The following is an 18,168-nucleotide window of genomic DNA, read 5'->3' as shown; positions in this document are numbered from 1 at the left end:
GTTTGTAATTATTTTTTTAGGAAAAAAGTAATAGTAAATTTTGTAACCATAATAATGTAGTAAACAAACTGATGCTTACTTGACTAAGGACAAGATAAAGTTGTGATGGACATCATTAAGTTTAAAAAAAGAAAATAAATAACTTTATTCAGAATCTCTGATATTTGATGGTTTAAGATATGATAGAGTAAATCCGTTTTAACATCCGAGATACATTTTTACTTTTATCAATAGTTTCTTAATGAGGCAGCGCTCATTAAACCATTCTATTTTGACATGTATGTTTAGTGCATGCCTCAGAGAATTTTTTTATTATTGCATGATCATCGCAAGTGATTCGTATCTCATTAGTTTGATTTAGACGAAAAGCTAATAAAAACCAAATTGTGTGCATTGCTCTTCCTTATCATTTGAATAGCACTCATTAGTTTGATTTCATTCTTTTCCTTCATAATAATCACTACTTCCATCTGCACGTGTTATTTCGATAGTGATGTAATGTGTTACATTAACTACTTGTTACTTTAGTAGGTACGTAACAAAGAAAGATTTCCATTTTACCTACTAAGTCTTGTTGTGGCATTCTTGTAAAAAATTGACATAATTAGGGTTGAATGATAAACTTAGAGCTGTCCTTGTCTGATGGTGCCAAGCATGTGACGTGTCCAGTTTTACCGCCCGAATATTGGCCAGTCACAAGTTCATTATATATTGTGCAGCAGCAAAATGCATATTTAAATTCCAGCAAAATATAATAATAATAATAATAATAATAATAATAATAATAATAATATGAATATAAAATTCTAGTTTATTTCATGTTGAATTCTTGATTTTCATCAATACAGAGACGTATATTACTGAAGCCTGAAGGTATATCTTTCGCTTACTCAGGGATTAACTTCACCATGAACATATTTCATTAATTATCATCTAGGATTTTAGTTGAAAACTATTCCAATAAACTTGGAAGATGGAATATTTTAATTTGTTTGCTTTTTTTATTGTTTAGACTTTGAAGTAAACGGTGTACATCAAGAAGAGTCAAATTAGTTATGAAAGTCGATGATCAATTTAGTATAGATTTTTAGGAGAAAAAGACCGTAAAAAGTTTTTGTTTCATTTTATCTACGCAAAATCCTTAAAGCAAAAATAAATTAACTTTGTTTCTAATCTATTCAAAGTCTTATTTTTTCCTATAATTGTTGGAGATGCACGCATATAATGAATCCTGATTGTCCGTATTTTAAACGCTATAGAAAAATTGCTACCAACATACTACTGATCTATTTAATAACTTATTAAACTTTCGTCATATAGAGAGAACTTTTTCCTTAAACTAAATTAAATTAAGCTAAACTAAATTAAAAACCATCCTTCGCAGCTCTTTTTAATTTAACCTGCTCCCGTCCCTTTCAACCAAACACAAAGAGAGCAAGCAAACGAAGCGAAGGAAGCGCCTTGTCCGTTCATCTCTCCGCCGAGCTCCGTCGAGTATTCCGGCGACGAGGCATTTTGGTAATTTGGAGGAGAGTTGGAAGAGACTTGGAGTTAAAGTTTCGTAGTAAGGGAAAAGAGAAAAAGGTTGCTTTTTTATTGGTTTCTTTCTATAGCTAAAGGGAAGGGAGAAGAAAGATAGAAGCTTTTTTTTTTTCTTTTTTCTATTTTTTTGGATTAGAGAGGAGATGAAGGTTCAGAGTGGAAATGGGATTTCTGCGAATTCAGTAGAAGGTGAGTTTTTTTTGCAGAAAATTTTTACTTATTTTTTTTATTTATTCTTCTCCATAAAAAAAAAGGGTTTGGATTTAGGGTATTTTACCTGGTTTTTGAAGTGGATTTTGTTGGATTTGTAGCGAATTTATGATTTGGGAAGTAATGGTAATATTAGCTCATATTAAGTAGGTTTTTAGTAACATTATAATTTTTAACTTGTTATATTAGCTGATTTATGAATGGTTTTGTTGGAATTATTCTGTTCAAAAAAGTTACTATAATTCCATCGCGTTTTTCCTAAACAAAGTTCATATATTTATTGAACCTTTGAGCTTTCAGGAGCAAAAAATTCCTTTTATTTCTTCCCAGAAGGAAACAAAATTACCTTGCTTTTGCGTGACAGGGTGGGGAATTTGTTGATAATATAAAATTGACATAAGAGTTATAGATTATAACTGTCTTTAGAATAAGGCCAGCAATTGAGGACACTTCAGACCTAAATTTAAACTCAGAAGGACAAAGCAAAGCCAAAAAAGAGCTTGGCATATGCATATTTTCATATAAATTCATCATAGCATAGCAGAAGAGGGTTAGAGTACCTAAGAATTGAAGAAAGTATACTTTGTTGATGATGCAGGAGAGAGAAAAACTATCAATTCAGAGTTATGGCATGCTTGTGCTGGACCTCTTGTGTCTTTGCCTCCAGTTGGCAGCCTTGTGGTCTATTTCCCTCAAGGTCATAGTGAACAGGTGAGTTCTTTATCTCAATTTATTGCACACATGCTATCTAGCATTGGCATCTAATAGTATTGCTTATTGCTATTTCAGGTAGCAGCTTCAATGCATAAGGAGATTGATAGCATCCCAAGTTATCCCTCGTTGCCATCTAAGCTTATATGTGTTCTTCTCAGTGTTACCCGTCATGTATGATCGAAACGTTACAAGTTAGTTTAGTATGCCTTTATGCTTTTTTTTTTTAAAACTCATGTGATATGCTACCTTATTTCAATCAGGCTGATGCTGAAACTGATGAGGTTTATGCACAAATGACTCTTCAACCTGTTAACAAAGTAGGTCAGAAATCACATTATTTTTAGTTTGTTTTGTCTTTATAAGTTATATAAATATTAATATAAATGCGCACAAGCATTTTTTTTGGATTTCTGTATTATGTTGTTGATGATGTTTGTATAGTATGATAAGGAGGGATTACTAGCATCGGAAATGGGTCTCAAGCAAAACAAGCATCCTGCAGAATTCTTTTGCAAGACACTTACAGCAAGTGATACGAGTACTCATGGTGGATTTTCAGTACCTCGGCGTGCAGCTGAAAAGATATTTCCTCCTTTAGTATGTTTATTTTTCTTTATTTATTTGTCTTTATAAATAAACTTCAGAGGACCCTCCTCATCTATGCCTTTCAGTAGAACTTATCATCTGGCAACTATATTATTAGTGCTCACCCCTCCTGGATTGGCATTTTGAGAAGTAAAAATTTCAGATAAGCCTTGAGGGGTAATAAGTGCTACTAAAAAAGTTGAGGGGTGATATGTTCTACTAGGTATAGAGGGAGAGAGAGGTATTTGCAATTTCACCATTTATCATCTTTGCTCGTGAAGTAGAAAGGCTATATATCATATTTGATGTGAGACTTACTAGGATACCATGCTTCTTAGGATTTTACATTGCAACCGCCTTGTCAAGAATTAGTAGCAAAAGATTTGCATGATGTTTCATGGACATTTCGACATATCTATCGAGGTGCGTGTCTTTTTCCTTTTTTCTTTACATTCATGCTTCTTCATGGAATGATTTGGATGATTTTGGACTTGCACATTATTCAACTTTTAACTTATTCACAAAACGAGCCATAGGAAAGAAGTACCGTCTTTGATAGAAAAGTTCAAATTGGTATTACACGAAGGCCTCAAAACTATAGGCACATATCAACCATCAATAACCTAAATGAAGAAATCAAAGGGATATTCTTCTAAATTGAAAATGCATAGACTAAATGGCTCAAGACCAAGGGGGTCATTTGCAAACCAAAGATCTAAAATAGCACACTTTTACATTCAGTCTGCATGCCTGCACAACACCCTCCTTTACTTGAATGTCAATTAATTACATGCTTCTTTAGACTGTGTTCAAGTATATGTTGAACCTTTCAAGCAGCGTGGATTGATAGCCTTATTAAAATAGGTGCTAGGCTTTGAAGAAATGGTACTAAATTATTATTTATCATAATAAAACATATTTGGGAGCAAATTTCCTTTTTTTAACTGCATCTTTTGCCTTTGCAGGTCAGCCGAAAAGGCATTTGCTGACTACAGGTTGGAGTGTGTTTGTTAGTACCAAAAGACTTTTTGCTGGAGATTCTGTCCTCTTTATACGGTATTTTAATGTATACAGGTGATAATATTTGTTCAATGTATATGTTTAAGTATATCTAACAGAGGATACCATTTTCTTTATATCAGAGACGATAAATCACAGCTTCTCTTGGGAATTAGGCGTGCCAATAGACAACAGCCTGCTCTAGCATCATCGGTGCTATCTAGTGATAGCATGCATATAGGAATCCTTGCTGCCGCTGCTCATGCTGCTGCAAATAATAGCCCATTTACTATCTTTTATAACCCGAGGTATGAACTTGTATTCTTTGAAGGGTTAATTGGGGATAGGCTCTTGGAAAGAGTTGTATCATTGTAGATCTAGGTAACACGGATATGGGTGCGGGCACAGACATGGAACACAACAAATTTGTACAATGTAGGATACGGGGACACAGTTTAGATAAGATCGTATGATATAATATGATGGGTATTTTTCAAATGTCTTAAGTAATGGGTATCTGTTTTCAGGTTTGAGAACTGATTGGTTTTGAACCCAATATTACCAAAGAAGCTAGTTTAGAGTGTAAGTAACGGGGAAATTGGGTTTGGCCTTGAATCACACGTGGCCATGGCGTGTCCTTGGAGAATCCGTGTCCGACACATGTCAGACACGGACATGACACCCAAAAATGTCGTGTTCGAGTAGCCTAGTTGCAGGTAGACCCCTGAGTGAAAATCTATTGTAGCAGATAGACCCCCCTGGCGAGGGTCAAATTTCTTTCACTCAGGTGGTCTATCTACAACAATAGAACTACAAGGGTAGTAAGTTCAATTTGGCGATAGTATAAGGGTGCTATTTGCAGTTAATCCTTCTTTAAAAGCATTATGCACAATGAAACTGTTGGCTATAGTTCAGCTTATTGAAGTACTTGTGTTTTTAAAATAGAACAAGCCCATCAGAATTTGTTGTTCCTTTGGCCAAATACAACAAGTCAATGTACACCCAAGTCTCTCTCGGTATGAGATTCAGGATGATGTTTGAGACCGAGGAGTCTGGAGTACGTAGATACATGGGAACAATCACTGGCATCAATGATTTGGATCATGTTCGGTGGAAAAATTCACAGTGGCGTAATCTGCAGGTATGGATATAATAGTGGCTTTTACCATTGTACAAACAATGTTCTTAGAATTATAATGGAAACATAGTATAATATTCCAACACTTGCATATAAGTTATGGCTGTCCATTTATGACGTTAGTACTTTTTCATTCCTTATCACCATAGAATCACGAGTAAACCACATTCAGATTATGAAAAAAAGGAAAAAAGAAAAAAGAATATGCTGTCCATATATGACGTTAGTACTTTTTTATTCCTTATCATCATAGAATCATGAATAAATCACATCCAGAATATGAAAAAAAAGAAAAAAAGAAAAAAGGATAACTTTATCAGAAAATGGAGTTTTTGAGGAGCTTCAATTTGTGCCTATTTATCTGTAGAGCTCGACAAACCTGGGATGAAGGATATGCCAAAACATTCAATATATCTCTGATACATTTCCCCTATAAGAACTTACAGCTTTAACTATAGACTTAGTTCAGTTCAGAAGCAATATTATCTGAAGTATAGTCATTGTGATGAACCATTTATAGTCCTCATGGTCCTCATGTTAATTAGGTTGGCTGGGATGAATCGACAGCTACTGAAAGAAGAACAAGAGTATCACTATGGGAGATTGAACCTGTGACAACTCCTTTTTATATATGCCCCCCTCCTTTTTTCAGACCAAAGTTCCCTAAACAACCAGGGATTCCAGGTATACTTATTTTGAAATTATCACTATGGACCTCCCATTACAATAGTTATATAATTTTAAAATTCTGTTTGAGATATAGCTTAACTGGGTTTTCTTTTGGCAGTTGCCAAAAATAGCCCTTTGTTTCTGTAATATTCATATGCTCCAAATTTCTGCTAAAAAACAAGTGAACGGGCATGGCATGTGCAATTTGATTTCTGCAGGTCAGATAGAATAAAAATTGGACTGTGAATTTGAACTTTTCAATAGGTTCTGCAAAAACTAGTTGAATTTTGTTTTAATTTGTTACATGACACCAGTTTTCTGCTAGTAAGCCAGTGAAGGGACAGTGCATGTGCATTTTGATTTTTGTAAGGTCAGATAACCTAAGGAATTGAATTATGAGTTTTGATGTTTTTTAATTGGTTTAAGAAGTTCTTATCTATAAACTAAACTTGGATGGTATGTAGATAATAAAATGTAAGCTTAGCAAAGATGTGGTAGGATTTTACTATGGAAAGCTCTTATCCAAATGAAAAATTGCCATGTGCTTATTTAGAATATTTGAAATTCATAATATTGAGTTACAATATTGGTGTCGTATATTTTTCCTAAGGTCTATTAAAGGATTAAGCACTATCTTTTTTTTGTCTTTATTTCTTTTAAAAGAAGGGATTATGCAGTATCTAATTTCCTTCTTGGTGCATCTGTTTTTTTAAATAACATTGATTATTTTCTATGCAAACAATCTTTATTCCAAAGGACTGTTCTATTAAGCATCCTCCGTACGTTCACTCTTTAAGAGTTCCTTTCAAGTTTTCGTACAAATATTACTACACATAATAACATTTCTATATCCTTATATCACAAGTTCTTAATTTCAACATCATAACTTAGTACCGAGCTGTGTGAGTTTGCAGATGATGACTCTGATGTTGAGAATGCATTTAAAAGGGCAATGCCATGGCTAAACGATGATTTCAGCATGAAAAGCCCTCAAAGCTCAGTCTTTCCAGGCCTAAGCCTTGTTCAATGGATGGCTATGCAACAAAACCCTCAGCTAATCCCCTCAACGTCTCAACCCTCATTTATCCCTTCTATTTCCCAAGATAGTCTCAGTAATGATAGCACATCCAAAATCCTAAATTTTCAATCCCATTCCTCCCTTGTCCCAAGCCTCCAGTTCCCTCCAAAACAACAAATTCAACAATCGGATCAGTTTCAGCAATTACCCATTTCCTGGAATCAACAGCAGCAGCAGCAAAATCCACATCATCATCAACAACAACAAAACTCTGTTCATTTACTGCAACAACAGCAGCAGCAGCAGCATTTACAGAGAGCTCTTAGTGAAGCATCGATGGAACTTAAGCAACCAAAACCTTCCAATAATCAAATTCCATCTCTGAACCAGTTACAAAATCAGAACTTGCAAATGCCTGTGCTTTCAAAACCTGGAAATCAACTTCAACAACCATCATCTCAACAAGTATCGCCTCAAGTTTTTCAATTTCAGCAGCAGCAGCAGCAGCTTCAATTGCAATTACTTCAGAGGCTACAACAGCAACAGCCTCCCTCTGAATTCATTCCTCAAACACAGTCTCAAATATGTAATCAAATTCCAGCAAATAACTTAATGTGTCATCAGAAATCTCAGATACTAGCTCGAGCTCATTCAAATATCACAGAACCCGATGCCCCTTCATGCTCAACATCAGTTTCTCCTCGAATTCAGGAAGAAGAAGCCCTTCCCCCAATGGACAGTCTTCTTCAAGAAATCCGAACCAAACCAGAATCGAGACTTAAACATCACGAAAGAAGAGAGTCTGATCAATTGGATGCTTCATCTGCAACCTCTTTTTGTTTGGATGGCAGTGCAAATGACTGCTTTCCCTTTCCTCCTGTTTCTTTAGATAATGATGTTCAAATTGGCGGAGTTAGTAATAACGATGGTTTGTTGCCTGACGTGATGATGTCAAGGGGATTTGGATCTAGTTTTGGAAATCAAAGGGAGGTTGACACTGAGATTTCTACTGCTGCGATTAGTTCTCAATCTTTTGGGGTTGCTGATATGACATTTAGGCCTGGGTGTTCGAATGATGCTGGTATTAATGAGAATGGGATTTTGAGTCGAGGGATTTGGGGTAACCAACCGCAGCGGATGAGGACATATACTAAGGTATGGCACATGTTGAACGATATATTTGTATTAAGCATTATTGATTCCTCACCAGACGAGCATTTTTACATTGATATTAAAAGAATGATGAGTTTAAAGCTAGATATGTGGTTAGATCACCTAATAATACTGTGCTAACTATTCAAGAGGAAAAGAAAGAAAAACCACCTACAGAATTGATCTTCTGAACGTACTACCTCTCTAGTTTTATTTTTGCAGAAAGAACCCCTTAGTGAAAATGTGGTCACTCTTTTACTCTCAGGTGTCTATTTGTGAGAAAACAATTTACTCTTTCTCAAGGGTAAAAAAGTAAAAAGAATTGCAGCCCGAACGATACTATGTACAATTGACCCAAGAATAAAAACAAAACCCTAGCTGACATGAGGTTTCTTCTGAGCTCGTTGCAAGACTATGGATATATTTGTGCATGTAAATGTTAGATAAATGGCAGGTTATGATTACAAAGGTTGAATCTTTCTTTGCATTTCATAGGTTCAAAAGCGTGGATCTGTTGGAAGATCCATCGATGTCACCCGTTACAGAGGCTATGATGACCTACGTCAAGACCTAGCTCGCATGTTTGGAATTGAAGGGCAACTCGAAGACCCTCATAGAACCGATTGGAAACTAGTGTACGTTGATCATGAGAACGATATTCTGTTGGTTGGAGATGACCCTTGGGAGTAAGTTCACATCCAAATTTAATGAATTTTATATAGTTTTTTATTTCTGATGTTCATTATATTTGTCCTGTATTATGTGCGCGTAGGGAGTTTGTGACCTGTGTTCAGAGCATCAAGATACTGTCAGCAGCAGAGGTTCAACAGCTGCATCATTTCATTGGTGAATGAAATAGAGGTTTCGGGGAGAGGTCTGAATCACTGTATTCAATATGTTTTGTTGTAACCACAGAAATCAGATAGTGCTAAATATAAAACCCTTTAGGTGAAAGTATATCATTATGTAACTGTAGGCTCTACTAACACAGGAGAGAGTATTGATGCTGAGGAGTTCTAAGTTTTTGTTATAAAGGGAATGTTTTCTGGTTTACGCGAGCATTGTTCATCAAGTTGGGCTCTCAACATATATAAAAGGAGTGTTTTCTGGTTTACTCGAGCATTGTTCATCAAGCTCGGTTCTCAATATTTGTATGTGATTTTTTTATAAGTATGTGATTTTTTGGCTGAGTAGCTTCTTCGCTAGTCTATGTTGGGTTCTCAACATGTATATGTGTTTCTTTGGCCTTGGTAGTTTCTTCGCCAGTCTATGTTTCATCAGCATCTGCTCAATCTTCCAGTCATATTCAGTTTAAATAAATTAAGAGTTAATTACAGCTTGGAACTATTTTTCCTTATGGGATTGAAGTGTCACACAGTTTCATAAGAACTATGTGCAATGAATTACCTTTTGTCCTGTATTTAACTGGCAAAAAGACTCTTTAACAAACTTGCTTGAGATAGAAGCCACAAACCCAACAATGTCTAAGGTAGATATGAGTGATTTTTCGCTCACCGACGTTCCCACACAAAACCATAGACGTTTAGTGCAGAAACCTTCAAACCAAGATGAAAAGTTTTTACGAATTCTGAAACCCGAAAAGTGACACAAAACAGCTGAGAACCTAAACTACTTCAGGCTACATTATGCTGAGACTCGAGCTGCAGAAAAGTAATGACCGCTCAAAACTGAAATATATTAGATAACGCACCATCACTGAACCAAACTACAAAAAGCTGCAATGGCCTCTTATTGCCTCTGCACTAAACGCAAAATGTTCAAGAGTTCATGCATTCTCCAAAACAAAACTACATTGTTTGCTAAAGCAGTGCTATGTAGTTCTAGCCTTCTAGGAGAGAACAGCCATGACATCCGAAGCTCTAAGGGCAATGTAGCCGGAACCATCAGCGCTGTTGAACTCGTTCCCCGCATAGTTGGAGTAGAGAACAGTGCTGCCTGCTGTGATGGTTAGCGGTTTTCTGTTGCCCTCCTCATCCAATGTTCCAGGTCCAACCGCAACAACCTGATTCAAAACAGCAAAATATAAAAAAGAATCAATCATCATATCAAACGTGTCCCTTGCATTTATACCAAAACAGCAAAGAATAAAAAAGAATCAATCATCATCTATCAAATGTGTCACTTGCATTTATACGCTTTTCCTTACCTGAAGACACCAGGTTTTGGAAACGACTAAGTGCAAATACACACCTGTACTATTGCCTGGTTGCATACAGAACCCCATGTAGTGAAATTGTTGCAGATAGACCCATGAATGGAATTCTCTCCCCTTTTCACCCTCAGAGACAAAATTCATTTTTTAAAAATAGATCCTGAGGGTAAAAGAGTCCAAAACATTTCCCTTGAGGGATCTATCTGCAAATTGGGGGAGAGTACACGGAGTCTATCCACAACAAAAGAACTCAAGGGGGCCTATTAACAAATTAACGCTTGTGACAATGAATACCAGGGCAACTGGAACTGGGCTCTTCCTGGATTTTCCACATAAGTTTTTGAACTCCAAAGTTATAGCATCGTCGTGGTTGAAGGAGAAGGAAAGGCAATCTTACCGTTCCAATGGAGGGTTTTTCCTTGGCAGCTTCGGTTAAAAGCAAACCTCCAGCGGTTTTCTGCTCAGCTTCAGCAACCTGAAACACAAAATGGATGTGAAAACCTAATTTTATGACCGAAGGCTAGCCTTGAAGTTAATTTCAGATTGCAAGTAAGCTTAATTGTTTGTAAGATTAATGGTCAAATAGATTTTTAAGAAACCACTGGTCTGTAATCTGATGGATTGCTTCACTTGGTGGAATAAGTTGGTACATTCTATGACTATTATTTGGCACCCAAAAGAACTATGCACACGGACTTTGCTTACATGTGCAGTTTGTTTTATACAACAACATTATTTATATATAAGTTAGAGTAACAAGAATTTGCACGTGAACACTGACCAGGAATCCAGTGATTCCTAATTACGAAACCGAAAATCCCGCAAGTGATAGTTTCTGGAATTCCTGAGACTATTATGTTTTATACATTCTTCCCTCAATGTTCTTTGGCAAATTAGAGTAACAAGAAAATACTAAAAGTTGCTATGCATGATATGCAGTGGATAATAAATAAGATGCTGAAATATCAGAAAATTATCAAGAAATTCACCATCAAGGAAATAACTAACCTTAAATGGCATCAAGTATCCTTGTATTCCTCAAACACATCTCCAATATCCATCTCAGAATCCTCTGCAAGGGAAGCATCCTCAAGTGTATCAACATCTTCTTCATCCTTGACTTTTAAGAAAGATGGTTTAGTATCATGATTATTGTCGAAAAGTTTATCTTCCTCATCATCAGAACTACCATTGTAACTCTCAATTCTTTTCCTCCTTCCTCTATAACCAGTGAGACGCAAGATCTTTTCCTTCCAAAGATATAAAGGAGACTTATCAATCAACTCCGAACCTTCATATGCTTCCGTCAAAAATGCACTGAACCTCTTTCCCCTTTCAGAAACGTAGAAAATGCCATAGTGCTTTAGCAGTATTCTCATCAGCTTCTGAGGCATAACAAACTCCCGACGAAAATGTGTGAGATGATCTGTAACAAGCCTCTTTTCAATGGTAAAGCTCAATATCTCATGCATAACTGCAACTGCCCGCTTATCAAATTCTTGCGAACCAGGAGCGAGCTCTCTAGAATCAGCATATGGAGACAGATATGATCTCTTCTGAAAATGTTCGATTTTTCCACCAATTCTGAATATTTTCTTGAAATTAGGAGGAAATTTCATCGGAAAAGGAAGGGAAAGAATTCCCGGTGAATGAGACTCAGACACATAATTAATCCCCATCATAGCTCTCTTCTCTATTTCAGTCACAGCCCAAGAAGAATTCCAAGAAGTAAGCTCCAAGAACTCAACATCATCCCTTTTAACAACCCTAAAATATTCGGGGAACATATGAACCCATCTAGTTCTGAAATCAAATGGAAAGCCGATGTCTCTTCTAAAATGGGCAACTTTGTCCATTGGAAGCCTCTTATCCACTGACATCATCAATAACCTTGTGACATATTCAACTGCTTTGTTTGTATGAGCTTCAAGGAGCCTATTCTCTTCTTTGACGAGCTCTTCAGCCTTCTCTGTCAGCCCACACCATATAACTCCTTTCTTGTCTCTGTAGAGCTCGAAAAGCTTTGGAGATTTCTTAATGAAGTCAGAAACCTTGTGAGGCTTGCTAAGATTAATCTGTTGCTTGTATTGTTCCAACCGTCTCAAGGGTATGATTTGTTCCGGTTCTTTCCTAAGAACTTCCATTATAACTAACACCTTCGATATCACTTTCCATCGTTCTGTAGCAATTTCAAGGTCGTGCACTCTCTTATTCTGGCTTCTGTCTTGCACTCGTTTACTCTTGGTCATCCACCGCTTTTGTGAAGACCAGGCCAGCCAATTTTGAAAGATTCCATCTTTTACTCTCGGAGGACAAGCAAGTGATATCTCATTAAGCCCGTTTATGATTCCATTTCTCAACTTCCTAGTTCCAATAATGTGTTTAATCATCATTACGTCTTGTTTGCCGTCAATGAGCACATCAACCTATATATAAGGCAAATTTTAAACCATTAGGAACGAGAAAAGATTTGAACCGCGGCAGCATAAGAATCAAGCTAAGATGGAGTCCCTCCTTTTTTGCTTTTCAATCACCCAAAATACGTCTAACATGGATAATTGACATCACTATCAAAACAAAAGAGTGTGTTCAATACACCATATACATCAAAACTACAAACAACGAAAATTCATTATTCGTAGCATTTCATCAAACACATGATATGCTTGTCAAGTTTCTGAACTTACCAGTTTATCTAGAGCTTGGATTTGCTCAAACTTAAACTCAAAATACTGTTAAAATCACGCCGTAGCGATCCCGCACCAAGTATCATGTTTTGGGACGAAAGAGATGAGAATTTCCCTAGAGGGTGTTTATAAGAATGACGACTTGGCTACGGTTTGCCAAAAAAAGAACCGATCTTGACGTCGGATTCTGATTAAAAATCTAATTTTTGAATCCAATTTAGTTAGATTCTGTAGAGGGAAAATCAACTAAGATCGCGGGTGGATTGTTAGAAATAAGATCAGGAAAAGAAAAACAGCGAAAGGTAGATAAAAAAAAGAAGAAGAAACGATAAATAACAAGTATAATAGTATTATACTGCCATGATAATATACAAAAGGTAAAGGGTTTATATGCAAAAAAAACTAATAAACTTAAACCAGATTGTACTTTCTCAAAATTCGTACGGGTCTCCATCCCTTCCTCATCTCCATCCTCACAAACTCACTCCCCTTTCGACAATGGCGGATGGCGGCGTCGGCAGCTTCTAGAACCTTCCTCCCCTCACTCCCGAAGCTCCTACGACCTTCTAGAACCTTCCAATTGCCACGTCGCCTCCCCTGCCGCGCCTCCTCGTCCTCCTCCGTCGCCGCCGACGTCATCTCCGTCCTCGAACAGCGGGGACTCATCGAATCCATCACAAACGAAAACCTCAGGTCAGCGTCGTCCTCCGGCACGAATCTCAAAGTCTACTGTGGCTTCGACCCGACGGCCGAGAGCCTCCACCTAGGTAACCTCCTCGGCCTCATCGTCCTCTCCTGGTTCCGACGTCACGGCCACACCCCCGTCGCCGTCATCGGTGGCGCCACCGGTCGCGTCGGTGATCCCTCTGGAAAAAGCCTCGAGCGACCGGAATTAGATATAGAAACCCTAGAAAATAACAGTAGAGCGATTAAGCAGCTAATCTCTAAAATATTAGGAAATTCAGCTGAGGGTTTTGCTAAAGATGCGATTTTGGACGTGGGTTCTGAAAATGAGAGCGATTCGGTTGTGATTTTGGACAACTACGATTGGTGGAAAGGGGTCACGTTGTTGGATTTCCTCAAAGAGGTTGGGAGGTTCGCTAGGGTTGGGACTATGATGGCGAAAGAGAGCGTGAAGAAGAGATTGAGCTCGGAAGAGGGAATGAGCTACACTGAATTCACTTACCAATTGCTGCAAGGCTATGATTTCCTCTACTTGTTCAAGAATCACGGAGTAAATGTTCAGATTGGGGGAAGTGATCAATGGGGGAATATAACCGCTGGGACTGAATTGATTCGAAAGGTATTGCAGGTTGAAGGAGCTTATGGATTGACCTTCCCCCTTTTGTTGAAGAGTGATGGCACAAAGTTTGGGAAATCTGAAGGAGGAGCTATTTGGTTATCACCCGCGACGCTGTCGCCTTATAAGTTCTATCAGTACTTCTTCTCGGTGCCCGATGTAGATGTTATTAGGTTCTTGAAGATTTTAACTTTTTTGCGTATGGAGGAGATTACAGAGTTGGAAGAGGGAATGAAGAAGCCTGGTTATGTTCCAAATACAGTGCAGAGAAAGCTAGCAGAAGAAGTGACCCGTTTTGTTCATGGAGAAGAGGGTTTAGTTGAGGCATTGAAGGCAACTGAAGCTCTGAGACCAGGAGCAGACACCAAGTTGGATTGGGAAACAATTGAAGGGGTAACTGAGGATGTTCCGTCATGTTCTTTGGCTTATGACCAGGTGTTGAATTCTTGTTTGGTTGATCTTTCGGTTTCTACTGGTTTGCTCAATAGCAAGTCTGCAGCGAGACGATTACTGAAACAAGGGGGGCTTTATTTGAACAATAGAAGGATTGATAATGATGACAAGATGATTGATGTGGATGATATTGTTGATGGGAAAGTGTTGTTGTTGTCTGCAGGGAAGAAGAATAAGATGGTTATAAGGGTATCATGATTTTGAAAAATGAGATGGTTATAACTTATAAGGATATCATGATTCCTTCTTCTAAACAATTTTTCAGAGTTTTAAGAATATTGTTATTTACTGATTTTCCGTATAAGTGTTGATCGTTCATTTGGAGGAAAATAAAGTCCTATTTTGTCATTTGAGCATTAGTATACCAATTTATGGTTTTTGGTTGTATATGTATTTATCTCAATTGCTTGACTGCCTCTTTAACGTGTCCAACTCAATCCGAATGTAGATCTTCTTCTCTTGATTTTGAATCCTATACCTCATTTTATTTCAGTAGGTATGTATTGTATTGATACTCCATGCCTCATTTTTGGTTAAGTTGCTCTGAAGTTACAACACAAGCTTGCTAGCTGCCTGTTTTCATAATACATAATGGTAACGAAATTTATGTTGCAGCCACCATCTGTGTTATTTGGATTTCTTCACCTATACAATCCCACTGCAAACGATTCCAAAGATGATAACTTTGATTTTACTCAACTTATGTACCTGTTTGCAAGCCAAGTTTTATTTTGCAGCTTGTTTAGGCAACAATCAAGCAGAACTTCTAGGAAACAGGAAAAGCAACAGGTTGATTACAATCTTTTCTCTTCTCGGTAAAAAAAAGTGATTATACAACTTATAAATGCATGTATTCCCACTGAAAACTGAATTTCAGTGGCCAAGCTTGCAAATGGATCTGCCGGTTCACCCATCGTGGATGGTTCTAGAGCTGCTAAGCCTACATTACATGCGATAGTACCTAGAATTACTACTGGAAAAATATATGAAAGATGATTTGGCCATGCGGGTTCTCCATAATAATTATGCCTCATCCCTTTACCCAATTTAGCTCTTAATACAGGATCATTCAAATCGGGTTGATACTTTTTCATCATCTCGTTTGAGCAAAAATAAAAGGAATGTGAATAGAAAATTTATATTTCATGCATATCTACACATAACATATATAACATAATGACTCTATGTAAGAAAAGATTTTATAGCAAAACGGATTTTAGTTGTACATTTAAAGGTGTGAGCAAAAATAATGTGACAAAGGCAGAAGATAACTATCTGATGCAATAGCAAAACTTGAGGTTAAGTCAAATAGAATTTAGTTGATGATGATATGCTAGCGGTCAAGTTCACACTGGTTTCATACTTGGAACCTAGAATTGAGCTTTTATGGCATGAGTCTGCCCTTTTCATTATGCCTTGGCTATGAAAATGTTTAGATGATGGTGTTAAAGTAAAAGACCTGGAAGAAACTTGATAAAAGTAAAGGCATTTGCAGCAACCTATTTCCATCAACAAAGTTGCTTGACATGTTTCTTCAAACTTACTGTCACGGAAAATTGTTCTTTTTGTGCTTCTCTAGATTTATTTTGCTGATATGCTGAAAGATAATGGGTATAAGAGCGCGCAGTACCGATATAAGAGATGCTAGCTAATATTAGCTGCTATAATGCGTTATTTCCTTAAGATTTAAACTTTGTGCTGTAGATGGTTGGTTATGATCTACAACATGGGTTCCTAGCTTTACTTTTGTCGTTCGTTGCTGCCCAACCAAGCTCGCTAGCACTAGACCTGGAGATACATCCTGAACTGGGATTCATAGAAGGCTCATCGCCGGATTCAGGGACCTCATTTTGTATAATGGGATTATTTTTGCAGTTAATTTCATCATACAGTTATATCATGTGATCTACATCAACAGCTAAGAGGATATTGTGCAGCATAACAAAGCGTGTCGCTTCTGGGCAAAGTATCTGGTGGAGGTATCTAGAGATTTACTGCAACTCTGAAGAAAGGTTAGTTATGTTCCCTTAGCTAAATCAAAGTAGTTTTGGCCGCTTTATTGTATATTCTTCCTTTGAATTCTCCTTACTATTATTTGGGTATTGTATATCATATCATCTACATCAACAGCATCTGAGAGGATATCGCGCAGCAGAACAAAGCTTGTCACAGTGTCACTTCGGGGCAAAGTATCTGGTGGAGGTATCTGGAGATTTACTGCAAGTCTGGAGAAGGTTCGTTATGTTCTCTTAGCTGGATCAAAGTAGTTTTAGCTGCTTTATTGTATATTCCACCTTTGTGTTCTCCTCAGTATTTTTTGGGTATTTTCAGTCCCCCAAACTTTGGGGGTATTTCATCAAAAACCCTCCAGAAGTTTATAAATCAGAGGAAACCCTTGAACCATGATTGTGGCAATTAGCTTAAGTTGTCGTGTGTTCCTGTGCATGAAAAGTGGTATCACCCCGTAATTAATGATAAAAAAAGTTATAACGGTGCCCAACGGGTTCTCATATTTTAAAAAAACATAGTCACATCATTAGTAGCCCTATCAAATAATACATCATGTGTAAAACGATCAAATACATAGTCACAATCTAATAACTTCAACTCACGTGGTCTTTACTATATAAGGAATCACTTGGAGGAAAGTTGTGTCATGTGACACCACTTTCTCTAATAAGGTCGGTCGGACTCTGTTCCCATGTGACATGTTTTAGACAATTTTATCGATGTGTGCTTAATATAACTTTTAGATTACTCTGTCCTCCTTTCTTGTTTTGAATGATTGTTTAATCTTTTTATTCTACACATTAACGTCGATTATGACTATTTTCAATAGTTTATGGTAGTCTTGTATAATTTTAAAAGTTCTGGGGTTTTTTTTCTAGTTTATATAGTTTAGGGGGTTATGTTGAAAACCACCTAAAGTTTAGGTGTGCTTTGTGAAATTTACCCCCTTTTGTTTTGTCATAATGATAACCTATTATCATAATTAGTTAGAGCTATTAAAATATAGGGGTTTTCATGGAAACCACGTTTAGAATAGGGTGATTATACGAAAACCACCTTCAAAGTTTAATAAATACAAAAAACTGCCTTTGAAGAGGGTTACGAATGCAATCACACATCTTAACCTATTTTATGATGAATTTTGATTGAAAATCCAAAAATACACTTAAAAACACCCATGCGACTGCACTAGGTTTGGTTAAGAAGACATGTCATGTGCCTGACACATGGGGTTTAAGGGTATTTTGGAAATTTCAATTGAATTATCAGAAAATAGGTCAAAGGGGTTGATTGCAATATGTACCCCTTTTAAAGGTTGTTTCGGTATTAATTGCTCTTTGAAGTTGGTTTTCTTATAATCACCCTATTTATAGGTGGTTTATGTTAAAAAAACCCTAAAATATATGACAAAGAATGTTAACATCATCCAGAATTGCATGCTGTTACAAGGTTTGATGTCCCGTTGCATATAACTTAATTCTGGATTTTATTGATTTGTATATTGGTTATGTTAGTTTG

The 18,168-nt window shown here is 36.9% G+C and overlaps 4 protein-coding genes across 7 annotated transcripts in view; 3 read left to right on the top strand and 1 right to left on the bottom strand.

Moving 5' to 3' along the window:
• Positions 1,409–9,141, top strand: LOC109844334 (auxin response factor 16). 2 transcript variants are annotated; one of them, XM_020413323.1, is made up of 13 exons: positions 1,409–1,731; positions 2,351–2,463; positions 2,542–2,637; positions 2,727–2,783; positions 2,908–3,063; positions 3,390–3,474; positions 4,017–4,107; positions 4,194–4,358; positions 4,996–5,191; positions 5,734–5,872; positions 6,772–8,030; positions 8,523–8,713; positions 8,800–9,141. In XM_020413323.1, exons 1-13 carry the CDS (start codon positions 1,686–1,688, stop codon positions 8,879–8,881), a joined length of 2,676 nt encoding a protein of 891 aa, XP_020268912.1. In that variant the 5' UTR covers positions 1,409–1,685; the 3' UTR covers positions 8,882–9,141. The 2 variants fall into 2 exon arrangements, with proteins under 2 accessions (XP_020268912.1, XP_020268914.1); XM_020413325.1 differs by lacking the exons at positions 1,409–1,731; positions 2,351–2,463; positions 2,542–2,637 and having other exon boundaries at positions 2,738–2,787.
• LOC109844335 (protein ROOT PRIMORDIUM DEFECTIVE 1-like) lies at positions 10,021–14,148 on the bottom strand. 3 transcript variants are annotated; one of them, XM_020413326.1, is made up of 4 exons: positions 13,315–13,392; positions 11,209–12,626; positions 10,598–10,675; positions 10,021–10,050 (listed from the first exon to the last, which is right to left on the bottom strand). In XM_020413326.1, the coding sequence occupies exons 1-2, from the start codon at positions 13,339–13,341 to the stop codon at positions 11,220–11,222; spliced, it is 1,434 nt and encodes a 477-aa protein (XP_020268915.1). In that variant the 5' UTR covers positions 13,342–13,392; the 3' UTR covers positions 10,021–10,050; positions 10,598–10,675; positions 11,209–11,219. The 3 variants fall into 3 exon arrangements, with proteins under 3 accessions (XP_020268915.1, XP_020268917.1, XP_020268916.1); XM_020413328.1 differs by lacking the exon at positions 13,315–13,392 and adding an exon at positions 14,074–14,148 and having other exon boundaries at positions 10,022–10,050; XM_020413327.1 differs by lacking the exon at positions 13,315–13,392 and adding an exon at positions 12,888–13,259 and having other exon boundaries at positions 10,023–10,050.
• Positions 13,367–15,027, top strand: LOC109844336 (tyrosine--tRNA ligase, chloroplastic/mitochondrial-like). The gene has a single exon (XM_020413329.1). It carries the CDS (start codon positions 13,393–13,395, stop codon positions 14,836–14,838), a length of 1,446 nt encoding a protein of 481 aa, XP_020268918.1. The 5' UTR covers positions 13,367–13,392; the 3' UTR covers positions 14,839–15,027.
• LOC109845583 (splicing factor 1-like) overlaps positions 16,802–18,168 on the top strand; it is a 3,582-nt gene continuing 2,215 nt past the window's right edge. The window contains exon 1 of the mRNA XM_020414855.1: positions 16,802–16,874. The gene's annotated coding sequence lies outside the window, so the exon portion shown is untranslated. The remainder of the gene's footprint in view (positions 16,875–18,168) is intronic.

This window comes from Asparagus officinalis, chromosome 6, assembly GCF_001876935.1.
Source record: "Asparagus officinalis chromosome 6, Aspof.V1, whole genome shotgun sequence".
NCBI classification, from domain to species: Eukaryota; Viridiplantae; Streptophyta; class Magnoliopsida; order Asparagales; family Asparagaceae; genus Asparagus; species Asparagus officinalis.
Note: the sequence above shows the minus strand (reverse complement) of the source record. Positions and strands in the feature narration are given on the sequence as shown.

What these genes read in the sequence shown, in the direction of transcription:
- LOC109844334 (XM_020413323.1), top strand. Translation starts at nt 1,686, where the DNA reads ATGAAGGTTCAGAGTGGAAATGGGATTTCTGCGAATTCAGTAGAAG. An exon ending in ACTATCTTTTATAACCCGAG is followed by an intron (nt 4,359 to 4,995) that starts GTATGAACTTGT and finishes TTTTTAAAATAG; the next exon opens with AACAAGCCCATCAGAATTTG. An exon ending in GGATGAGGACATATACTAAG is followed by an intron (nt 8,031 to 8,522) that starts GTATGGCACATG and finishes TGCATTTCATAG; the next exon opens with GTTCAAAAGCGTGGATCTGT.
- LOC109844335 (XM_020413326.1), bottom strand. Translation starts at nt 13,341, where the DNA reads ATGGAGACCCGTACGAATTTTGAGAAA. An exon ending in CCCGTACGAATTTTGAGAAA is followed by an intron (nt 12,627 to 13,314) that starts GTACAATCTGGT and finishes CCTTATATATAG; the next exon opens with GTTGATGTGCTCATTGACGG.
- LOC109844336 (XM_020413329.1), top strand. Translation starts at nt 13,393, where the DNA reads ATGGCGGCGTCGGCAGCTTCTAGAACCTTCCTCCCCTCACTCCCGAAG.